This window comes from Sturnira hondurensis, unplaced genomic scaffold, assembly GCF_014824575.4.
Source record: "Sturnira hondurensis isolate 20B ecotype Veracruz unplaced genomic scaffold, ASM1482457v3 Scaffold0023817, whole genome shotgun sequence".
NCBI lineage: Eukaryota > Metazoa > Chordata > Mammalia > Chiroptera > Phyllostomidae > Sturnira > Sturnira hondurensis.
This window is the reverse complement of record NW_028096448.1, coordinates 11,968,226-11,980,711: the sequence shown is the minus strand read 5'-3', so window position 1 is coordinate 11,980,711 and position 12,486 is coordinate 11,968,226. Positions and strand designations below refer to the sequence as shown.

The following is a 12,486-nucleotide window of genomic DNA, read 5'->3' as shown; positions in this document are numbered from 1 at the left end:
TGGGTCATTGCTTCCTCTCTCCTTAATTTTGCTCAAGGGGAGTAATTCTATCATCTTTGCTCTGTTGCTTCCAGGATGGAGTAGGAGGTAGGTGCCAACCAAAAGGATTAGCACGAGATGGGGACAGGGCAGCATTTAGGACCTGACAAAGACATGGGGCCACATCAGGCAAGTTAGCTATAGGTGAGGGGCAAGAGGCTCCAGCTTACAAATGGGTGAGGAGAATTCCAAGTCCAGCCTGGGTCTGAGGAGGACAGGCCCTCAACCCAGACCTCGCCTCCATAAGGCATCAGTATGGGGGATGCAGCAGCCCCACCTCCGGCCTCCTTGTCACCCGCCCTGCAGAGCTCACTCCCGGCTGAGGGATCAGCTGCCTGAACTGGGGTGTGGAGGTTCAGGCAGACGCAAGGTTGCCAGTGACCTACTTGTGTGGCTTTGAGGGGGGCAGCCCAGGAGATGAAGGCAAGGACTCTGAGAGGTGCATGCTGCCCCCAAAAGGCACTGGCCCTCTGGGGACATAAGTCTCGGATCCTGGTAGGTGAAGGCTTTGAGTTGCCCTCACAAGAGAAATTCTAGGGTGGTCACCAGGGGCTTGGGTGCTTTCAAGTCCAGTTGGGAATTTTGTACCCATCCCAGGCCTTGGCTGGAGTATCAGTGGCTTGCCTGCCCTCCCACATGAATGGGTGTTCGTAACCAACGTAGGCACATGGCCAAGTCCATAGGACCCTAGGTGAGAGAGACAAAAGGAGAATTACAGCCTAGCTAAGAGTCAGGGTTGGGGTGGGAGTCTTATGTATCTCCCTAGGCTGTACACAAAGCCCCCCATCCACCATGGCCAGAGCCAAATGCAAGAGAAAGACAAGTCACATACCAAGCCCGTTCTCTGCCAGTGCTGCATGGCTGACATCACACTCGCCCAGGTCTTGCTCTCCAACATCATTCAAATCCAAGCCAGGCTGGTGGGACCCATTTCCAAACTGCCTCTCATCCTTCTCGGATCCGGTGTCCCCATTTTCCATCCCATTCTGAGCCTTTTTCAGGGGCATTATTTGCAAACCACTGGGGGTAGTCCTGTAAGACACTGTCTTGGCGGCCCGGTCACCTCCCGCAGGGGGCTTGGCTGGGTACCCTTTCTTGGGCTTGGACAGGGAAGGGTTGATTCGCTTCCGTTTATGAGAAGTGCTTTTGCTCTTTCCAGATTCTGAAGGTCTGGTGGAGAGTTTCTCCACCGACGGGCCTCGGCTGTCACGCAGGAGCTTGGAGGTGCTGACCTGCTTCCCTGACTTGATCCGCTTGTCCTTGGACACATGCAGCCCATTGAACTCATCGATGAACTCCTCACAGTGCAGCAGATGGTGCTCTGGCTCCCACGTGTCCTCTGTGCTCCCATAGCCTTTCCATCGGATTAGATACTCCCATTTTCCTTTCTTGTTCTTCCTCTTGTCTACAATCCTTTCCACCTGGGATACAAGATGAGAGTCAGAAAATAGAGAAAGGAAAAAACTCAGTCCCAGACAACAAGAACAGCACAAAGCCCCCAGGACAGAAGCACCACCCTGGCCATGGGACGAGCTCTTCACTGCGCAGGACACTTCCAGGAGCGTTCAAGATGGTGGGTTTACTTCAGGACATCACTGAATGGAACCCAAGCAACATGGTCATTTCCCATGATGACTTTGTGATGCTATGCCTGGCTGGTGGCACCTGTCTGTCTATCCAAGGCTTACTCTTAATTGAGATCACACTGCAAGTTTTCACTAAAGATCTTCATTCTTGTCATTGCACCAAAGTGGAATCAGACTTGTAAAGACCAAGTGGGTGTTGGTTTTTCACCCCTACTTATGATGATGATAATAATATTTGAGCATTTACGTGGTAGGCACTATGCTGATGTATCCTTATTTTAAATAATACTAATGACTAGTAATGTCTATTGGGCACACATGAGGCAGACATTCTACTAAATGCTGGACACGAATGTCCCCATTTCCTTTTCCCCTGACAACAACCCGATGCAGTAAATAATCTTTCCATCCCCATTTTACTGGGAAGAAACTTGGGCTCAGAGAGATTAAGGCGACTGAACAAGTTCCAAGCTATAAGGGCAGAGCTGGGATTGGAACCACTCTCCCCCGAGATTTTTCTTGACTATTAGGCCATAGCCTCTCTCATGACAAAAATCTTTCCTACTGGTCAAAAATGACTTGAATGACGCAGCCCAATTTCCCACCATTCTGAGCCCCAAGATGTAACACAGGGGCTATAACTGTGAGGCAAGGTAATATTGCTGGAGATCCTATTATGTGCCTTGCATAACCCCATGGGGTACACACTACTATGACTCCCAGACGAAGGGCCTGAGGATGGGCAAGCTGCCCACAGTGCAGAGCTAAGAGGTGGTGGGGGTGAGATCTGAACCCAAATCCATAGGTTGGAAAGCCATGTGCTAATGTCTCTGTACCTTCACATACAAGAAAATTTACCGAGACTTCCAGCCAAGATGGAGTTGTAGGTAGACACATAGTGCCTCCACGCACAACCAAAAGAAGGACAACAACAATTTCAAAACAAAAAGCAACCAGAAATCACAGAAAATCAAACTGTATGGAAGTCTGATGACCAAGGAGTAAAAGAAGACCCACTCATCCAGACCAGTAGGAGGGGCAGAGACAGGCATGCAGAGAGGACTCGTGCCAAGGTGGTGGCTGGAGGACCCTGGCAGACAAGGTGGCAGCTGGTGGACCCAGTGAGGTGGCAAATTATGGAGAAGGGTGTGCAAAGCTGTAACTGGCCAGGTGGTGGCTGGTGGAGTGGGTGGTCCCATATTTGTGCACAGATAAACCAGGAGGAACAACTGGGGAGCAAGATGGACCTCGCAACCCAAGGCCCCAGCAAGGGAAAATAAAGCCTCAAACCACTGATTGAAAACACCTGTGGGGGTTGAGGCACCAGCAGAAACTCCCAGCCTCATAGGAGAGTTTGTTGGAGAGACCCACAGGGTCATAGAATATACACAAACCCATTCCACATAAGAATCAGCACTAGAAGGACTCAATTTGCTTGCGGGAAGTGAGAGAAATGACTGAAATCCAGCAGAGAGCGGAGCGAGCGCCACTGTTCCCTTTGGAACTTCAGCCCCACATATAGAGTCACAACCCATAGACCTGTGTTTCCCACCCTGGTGAACACCTAAGGCTCTACCCCTCACATGTAACAGGCTCATCAAGACAAAAAAAAATGGCCCAAATGAAAGAACAGATCAAAGCTCAAAAAAAAAAACAAACAACTAAGTGACAAAGAGATAGTCAACCTATCAGATGCACAGTTCAAAACACTGGTAATCAGGATGCTCATAGAACTGGTTGAATTTGGTCACAAATTAGATGAACAAATGAAGGCTACACTAAGTGAAATAAAAGAAAATGTACAGGGAACCAATAGTAATGGGAAGGAAACTGGGACTCAAATCAATGGAGTGGACCAGAAGGAAAAAAGAAACATTCAACCAGGAAAGAATGAAGAAACAAGAATTCAAAAAAATGAGGAGAGGCTTAGGAACCTCCAGGACATCTTTAAAAGTTCCAACATCCAAATTATAGGGGTACCAGAGGGGAAGAGGAAGAGCAAGAAATTGAAAACTTATTTGAACAAATAATAAAGGAGAACTTCCCCAGATTGGCAAAGGAAATAGACTTCCAGGAAATCCAGGAAGCTCAGAGATTCCCAAAGAAGCTGGACCCAAGAAGGAACACACCGAGGCACATCATAATTACATTAGCCAAGATTAAAATGAAGGAGAGAATCCTAGAAGCAGCAAGAGAAAAGGAGACAGTTACCTACAAAGGAATTCCCATCAGACATTCAGCTGATTTCTCAAAAGAGACCTTACAGGCAAGAAGGGGCTGGAAAGACGTATTCTGAGTCATGAAAGGCAAGGCCCTACATCCAAGATTGCTCTACCCAGCAAAGCTTTCATTTAGAATGGAAGGGCAGATAAAGTGCTTCCCAGATAAGGTCAAGTTAAAGGAGTTCATCATTACCAAGCCCTTATTATATCAAATGTTAAAGGGATCTATCTAAGAAAAAGACGATAAAAAACACAAACAGTAAAATGACAGCAAACTACAATGATTAACAACCACAGCTAAAACAAAAACAAAAGCAAACTAAGCAAACAACTAGAACAGGAACAGAACCACAGAAATGGAGATCACATGGAAGATTAGCAGCAGGGAAGTGGGAGGGAGAGAGAGGGGGAAAACTGTACAGAGAATGAGTAGCATAAATGGTAGGTAGAAAATAGACAGGGGGAGGGTAAGAATAGTACAGGAAATGTAGAACACAAAGAACTTACATGTACGACCCATGGACATGAACCAAAGAGTGGGAATGTGGGTGGGAGGGGGTGTGCTGGTCAGAGGAAAATGAAGGGGGGAAATGGGTCAACTGTAATAGCATAATCAATAACATATAATTTAAAAAAAAGAAAATTTCCCCCATCTTCGAGTAGTCCCATGGAAAAACACACTAGGAATTAAATGCCAGTCCTGATGCTAATAACCAGTGTATTGGGGGGAAAGGTATATGGGGGTCCACATATTAAACTTTCACCTTTGCTTTGGCTTTAAATTTTTTATTGTAAAAAAAATGACAGAAAATGCCAATGCTCTACCTCAAAAAATCTAAAATTCAATGAAAATTTAAACAATTACATTCGAAAGTTCATTATATTTCAATGTCAACATAACACACTTGTCTAGAATGGAATTTTGACCTAAGGATGTTAAGCAATAAGTAAGGAGTCCACCCTCAAAAGCTAGGAAAAGAAAAAATAATATGAGAGGGAGAAGTAGGTAGTTATCATTGGTAATTGCCGAAAGTGGGTAGTAGGTACATGGAAGTTCATTATATGACTGCTCATGTTTACATGTTTAAATTTTTATGTTTACTTCTGCCATAATAAAAACACATTTCCAAAACTGAGATTGTCTACCGCAACAGAGGCTATGCAAAGTAACTAAATGACTTGCATTGCTTTGCACTTAATACGTAAACAGCCAAGCCACACCACCTCCTCATAATACCGCTTCTTCAGAGACAGTTTTAACTTTCCTCAACTGTTTTATCTCAAATCAAACTGCCCTGTTTCTATGAACATTTCTTTCCTTTTAAAATGCCCTGTGAACATCTGTTTTAGATTTATTACATAAATCCAACAGTTTTTAAAAAGTAAAATCATACCAAACTAATCCAACTTCCGATCTCTGGGTCAAGGAATGGGGCTAGCTAAGTATTCATTTATGATAATGCTTAAAATTGAGAGGGTTTCTCGAAGAGCCTGCACCTTGGCACATCTGGAGGAGGTTGACAGGGGGAAAACTCCCACAGGTTTACGGAGGGAGGACAGTGAACGAGCCACCTGTCCTGCCTGAAACAGCAGAGTTCCCAAGGCCCAGATTTCTCTGGAGCTAAGGGATTTGTGTTGACATAGGGTCTCCAGCTTCCAAAAGCATATGCCTGGCTCCCAACGTGATGCAGAAAACCAAACTGGACAAATAGCCAACACAAGGAATAAACACATTTGTGTGGGGGGGTGTAGATGGATACATGGGAAAATGGATGGTTGGTAGACAGATGAAAAGATGGGAGGATAGTAGAATCAGGGACGAATAAAGGGATAGATAAATGGACAGATGACTGGATAGACAGGTGAGGGGTCAAAGAGTGGATGGAGAGGGGAGTCCAGGAATAAATGGGTGGATGGACAGCACTCACTCATCAAAATGAGCACGGTATATAATATTTGAGAACACAGTCTTGCTATGAAGCAAGACTACTGGTTTACATCTCCTGCTAAGTCTTTTATCATGGGTTCCTGAGCAAGTTACCAACCCTCTTTGGGCCTCAGATGACTCATCGAGCTAGGGAGAAACAACAGCGAATACCTCACAGGGTGGCTGTGGAGAATAAACAAATAAGTAGTTTTGCATTCCACAGTAAAGGTCACTGAATCCTGCAAATCCTCCTGTGAACACAAACCTTGGTGGTATCTAAAGACAGACTGTTTTCCCTACCCTGCAGAATATGACCCCCTTAGAATAATCAATTCCTCCCTGAGAAGAAGACAAAGTCCAGCTACTTTGATAAGTCCTTCCCAGCATGGGGGACGGCGATGCAGAGGGGAGAAGCTGCTTGAGAAGCCAGGGGAGTCAGTGTCTACACGCCTATTAGGAGCCATCCTGGTGCGGGGGGAGCTTGGTATTTTCCCCTCCTCGTTACCAAAGGATTGAGTCACAGTGTCATAAGTGGCTTTATGGGTGACAGAAAGGCCACTGTTTCCACTTCTGGTCCCATCCACAAGTCTACTGGGTGGCTTGACAGCCATTTCTTCTTAGATTAACCCAACACCAACAATAAACATTCCTAACGGCCTGACGCGCAGGGAGGAAAACTTGGTGGCCCTGGCACTTTCTAGCCACGTGGCCCTGGGCCAGTTGCCCAACCCCTCAGTGTCCCCATCTGTGAAACAGCAGTAGTAGCAGTAACAGCAGCAGCCACCTGCAAGGATGTTGGAAGAAAGAAAGGAGTAAGATACGGGGAGAGTAAAGTGTCTTGAACGCCACAAAGCACAAGGAGGTCAGTGGACTTGCTCTGATATGTATGGAACGTCACTGAACAAAAGTGCCGGTAAGCATTAATTCCCCCACAGTTTAAACATTTTTTTTAGTGTTTTTCAGCTTCAGAGAAACAACCCCATGTCCTGAAGGGCCCAAATGCCCACAAGGAGCTCGGAGGAAAGCTGGCTCCCAAACACCCCACCGTACTCTGAATGTGCCATCTCCTGGGGCCTCATCTCTTTCTTCCCTGTGTGGGTCTCTCTGAACCCGCTTTTCCTTGCCTTCTCAGAGTATCTCAGACAGAACCAGAATTCTAATTTGTTCCGATGCTAACAAAAGCCCAGATTACTCAGGACCCGATCTTGTGTAAGACCGCACCATTCTCTGTCTGCAAAATCCTTTCTTCCCCGCAGACTCCCCCAACCTCCACCACTGTCCCCTAACCCCACGTGCTGGCTGACAACAGAGAGCTGGGCCCCTGGGTGCTCTGCTCCTGATGCCCTCCCCCAACCCTACCTAAACCCACCCCCACCTCTTCCCCTCCCCCCACCGCCATGTGACCTAAAGCTCAGTTCCTCCAAATGGAGACGAACCTGTCAATTCCCTTCTCTTTTCCACATACTTACTTACTAACCACCCCGTGGACGATATTCAAATACTGTGTGCTCACACACACCCGCTAGCTTCTTTTTTCAAAGATAAGCAATCTGAGACCCTGGACTATTCCTTAGAGTTCACCCAAATCATTAATTAACACATCTGCTCTGTGATCCCAGCTAATACAACATACCCTCTACTGAAGGGGGGGCAGGAGAATTCTGATGCAACTGTTAGCAATGCCACAATGCCACAATGACAAGTGGATAGCTGTCTCATTAGGGAAAATTATGACAATCGCCATTATTAGTATAGGCTAAGTTCCAGGAACTGCACTAAGCACTTATTTACAAGGTGTTACAGTTCACCTTCATTCATATCTGGGCTCTAGGCTGGGCATTATTCTAACACCATTTGACAGGTAAGGAAACTGAGGTTCACAGAAGGTAGGTAACTTTTCCTGACCACACAGTCAGTAGGCAGTTAGCCAAGACTGGGACCCGAGTTCATTTGACTCCTCACTGGAGTCCATACCTACCTGGCCACACCACACCAGCGGGAAAGTCATCGGGCTGGAGGGGGACACAGCCCTTAAATGATTGAGCACAAAGGAGCATGTGGTGACAAATGACAGGAAGTGCTTTGTTGGTAAAGAGAAAGGGGCTGTGACAAAGAACGGCAGTGCGGTCACGGCTACCGCAGATCAGATGGGCAGGAAGGTTCCTCCGACGAAGACCAATTTAGACTGAGACTCAGCTGGGCCTCAGAGGTGGAGAAAAGCTAGAGCCGTGCGAGGCCTCCTCAAGCAGAGAGGTCACCCCCCACCTTCCTCCTCAGCCTAACCCAACACCACCTCACATTTACTTCACATAGATTAAGTGCCAGCCACTTGTACGTGATAAGTGGCTTTATGGGTGACAGAAAGGCCACTGTTTCCACTTCTGGTCCCATCCACAAGTCTACTGGGTGGCTTGACAGCCATTTCTTCTTAGATTAACCCAACACCAACAATAAACAGCCTGATGTGCAGGGAGGAAAACTTGGTGGCCTTGGCACCTTCTAGCCACGTGGTTAACCTGCATATTAACTACATGTTACACACATGAGCTCATTTAATCTCTAAAATAACCCAACAAGGCAAGGATCTTACTCTTTTGTATAGACAATGAAACCGAGGGACCCAGGGGTGCAGGGCCTCGCCAGGGCCCCGCCTCTATCAGTGGGGAGCTAAAACATGGGCCAGTGTACAAGGCTCCAGACCCCATGCTGTCAGACGGCACAACACCCACCTCCCACTTCTGTACAGTGGGCCCAAGCTGACCAAGGCTGGTGGCCTGTCTGCAGGTTCAGACACTCGCCCTCAAGCCCTGCCAAGGGCACAGAAAACCTGCAGCCCCTTTACACGGTTTAGGAGTGGCCTCCTGAGCTGAACCCTCCTGCTGTCCCCTAACATGCCAGGTGGACTCCCTCCCCTTCTGCTCTAATTGTCCAGGGGCTCAAATAGAAACAGGCAAATCAGCCTGTTTATATTCCCTATCCCAGCTTCCCACCAAGCGAAACAGCATATAAAATTATAATAACTTGGGAATGCAGGATTACCAATCAGAGATTTGGTATTGAAGAGGTTGAAGGAATGTCCCCACACCAGATGAGACAGGGTCAAGAAACTTTGGGTTACTAGTATATGTCTTAACTTCTGAAAGCAAAGAGCAAGGCCAACAAAGAATAAAGGAAGATGCCCCCTCCTACATCCGCCCAAACATACTGTATAACAGAGCAGCCATCCCTACACACTCCCTAATTCTGGACCTCAAGCCACACATCCACAAGGACTTTGCATCCCTCTCAGCATCCTTGGATGGGTCCCTTGCGGGTTAGAAAGGCACAGGAGCACATCGTTACCACTTGGTGTATGAAGTCCTTAGGAAAAATAAAGGCAAGAGGATTTCTGGAAGCAACTACGTATAGGCTGTTGCAGGGCTACAAGACTGACTGCTTCAGATTATCTAGTTAGAGACGGCCGTACAGACAGGTGGCACTTCCTCCTCGGTCCAGCAAAACAACACTAAGGAAACAGACCAAGAAATTCAACTCAGTGCCCTGTAATTCAATCTAGCCTCTGGGTGAGAGTCTGCACGGAGAGCTCAGTAGCATCTAAAGGATGCAGGTGCCAAGAGGAATTCGCATACTCGCTCTGTTGGGAAATGCGAGACCAGAGAGACCTCTCTTTGATCAAGATGCACACAGATGGCCCTGGCCAGGTGGCTGAATTGATGGACTGTCATCCTATACACCAAAATGTTGTGAGTTCAATCCCCAGTTCAGCACATAAGAGAGGCAGCCAATCGGTGTTTCCATCTCTAAAGATCGTGCTTTAAAAAAATAAAATTAAAAAAAAAACATAGACAAAAACTAGTATCAGCAACCTCTTCGCAAGACATATTTTTAAAAACTTCTAAAGCATGTAAGAATATGGTCCTAACTAAAAATTCTCAGTCAAATCTAAGAAAAGTACTACTACGCATTTACTGATAACACTGTATCATCTTTTCAAGGACTGCAGAGAATATGACCCCTGTTTTTAAAAGAGAGAGGAAAAGAGGGTAGGTGATGAAATAAACCCAACAGGTTGAAAAGGAAACTGAAATTTAAAAAGCCTCATTTACATAAGAAAGGAGGTAAGGAAAGCACAGAATAAATGCCAGCAAGGAAATAAAATTCCCCCTGGAACCAGGGAAGGACAGAACCCACACACTGAGAATCAAATCAGTGATGTAGACAACATACTTGAAAAACTCTCCAAGAATGCAGAAGAAAAGAACTTCTAAAAAAATTAAGGAAAATGAGACTAGATATCCAGGACAGTTAATAGATACTCAAGCAATGTAAGTCTAGCAGACAGTAAAAATCAAAATGGAACAAGAACGCTAAGAAGACATAATAGAAGAAATCTCTGTATCTTGAGTCTAAAAAGAGATCTCTGTGGTGGAAGAAGCAGAGGTTGAAAATATATCAACTTTATCTTTATTCTTGCAAAACTTCCTAATGGCAAAAAATTAAACTTCCCATCCTCATACCACAACTCTCCCACCCCAGCCGAAACAGTAGGAAAAAATGAGGCAGACTTCAGAGAACATTAAATGCCTTATCCCAAGTTGAAAAAATAAATTTTGTAAACTTAAGAATTTGAAAACCAACCAAATGGACCCTCAGATGGCAAGGAAGAAGGAAGACAACTCCTGTGTTAACGGACAAAATATAAACTAGTCGTTTCAATAAATGAGCCTGAAGGATCTTGTAGTGGCAGCAAATAAGAAAGTGTTCAAAAAATTAGTCAATGAATAAACCCTGAATGATGGGGGAGTGCCTGAGGCACCCACTCAAAGAGTTCCCAAAGGCAAAAGCTGGGAATAACAACATAAATAGTGATAGTACTACATTTATAACCCAAGGAATAAAATAAAGATATGTGAGTTTATCTGACATAAGTAAATGAATGAATTATAAGACGTTGGCCTGTAGGCCAAATCTGGCCTGAGCTTGTTTTGAAAAATGAAGACTTATGTTTAAAATAAAGAGTACCATGCCCATCCATGCAGGTGTTATCTATCACACTACAAGAGTAGAGTCAGTCCTGGACAGACACCTCTGGCCCACGAAGTTGAAAGTACTTGCCGTCTGGCCCATTACAGAAAATGTTTGCTGACTCTGAAGTAACTAACAAAAGGGGAGAAGGGGCAAAGAGCCCTCATAGAAGTATTCCAATAATAAATGTGAAAGAATAGGGTAAATAGGAAAAGCAGCGTTAGAGCACCACAGGAATATCTGCTACTGGCAAGATCCACAGAAGAATGATAGAATTAATGAGTAAAACTTTAGAGAAATAGGACATTTGCATAGCTTCCCAGTATCTCCCCCAACACATGAATTAACCACTATGACAGTCTTAACAGATGCCCACCAATTGATACTCCTCCCTTTAGGAGGTGGACCTTAACTCTTCTCACCTCGAGTGACTGGACTTAATGACTCCTTTCTAGCAGAGTAAGTGAAGGAAAAATAGTAACTGTACAGGGGAGAAACCTGGCAACCACCAGTGATCAAAGTTACGTCACTAGTGATAAACCTGGCTGAAATCATATGCACTCTGACACGATTTGCTGAGAAAGCCACTTCCCCTTTGTGATATGATCCCCCAAACCCAGAACCTCATGCGAAAATATCAGACAAACCCAAATACAGGAACAGTCTACAAAATACTTGACCAGTATTCTTGAAAAGTGTCAAGGTCATGCAATGCAATGTAAGACCAAGATACTGCCGTGGATTGAAGGTTACTGAGGAAAAGTAATAACTAAATACAATATGGCATCTTGGATTGGGTCCTGCAACAGAAAAGATATTTGTGGGAATACTGGTGACATCCTAATAAGGTCTACAGTTAAGTTCCCAGTGTGGCATCCATGCTAATTTCTCTGTTTTGGTAAATGTACATGATATTAGACATAAATAATGATGAAAACCGATTAAGGGATATACGGGAACTCTGTGCACTGTATAACTCTTTTCAAATATAAATAATTATTTCAAAACTGTTTTTAAAAGTACTACTATAGATTGTACTAAAATTTTTTTAAAGCACCTGAATAATAATAACAACAATCATAAAACCTAACAGTTGTAAATATTCACTATATACATATTTACTTAGTGATAAAGAGCTAAAATAATAAACAAAAATATATCAAGCAGGATCAAATTTTATAAAGAACATCGAAGTAAAATTGAGGAGCAAAATACATTCAATTACAAAGAAAGATTTTTTTAATTAAAAATACTAAATATATAATAGTCATGAACTTTTTTGCACTGATAGATCAAAAAGTAACTTTCAAAAATTCAACAGAAAATTTATGGAAACAATCTGAATGGAAGACTTAAACTCAATATGTTCAGACTAAGATCAAGGAGAAAATATGGCTATAGAGAATCTGAATTATATAAATATGACGTTCAATCAGGTAAATATACATATTTGCATCAGACATTAATTGAAAGTGATGAAAGAAAATATTCTCAATCAATAACTTGTTAGCCAACAAGAGTTATCTTTCAAAATGGAAGAAGACTTCCTCAGACAAAAGCTAAGGGCATTAATGGCCAGCAGACCCACTCTCCACAAAACGTTAAAGGAAGTTCTTCAGACAGAAGGAATATGATACCAGACAGAATCCTGGATCTACACAAAAGAAATAAAGAGCGTTGAAATTGG

The 12,486-nt window shown here is 44.3% G+C and overlaps 1 protein-coding gene across 1 annotated transcript in view; it reads right to left on the bottom strand.

The window, feature by feature from the left end:
- Nucleotides 1–12,486, bottom strand: part of CDYL2 (chromodomain Y like 2) — a 161,212-nt gene that overhangs the window by 48,558 nt on the left and 100,168 nt on the right. The window contains exon 2 of the mRNA XM_037037951.1: nt 872–1,460. Within this exon, the coding sequence (XP_036893846.1) occupies nt 872–1,460 (589 nt within the window). The remainder of the gene's footprint in view (nt 1–871; nt 1,461–12,486) is intronic.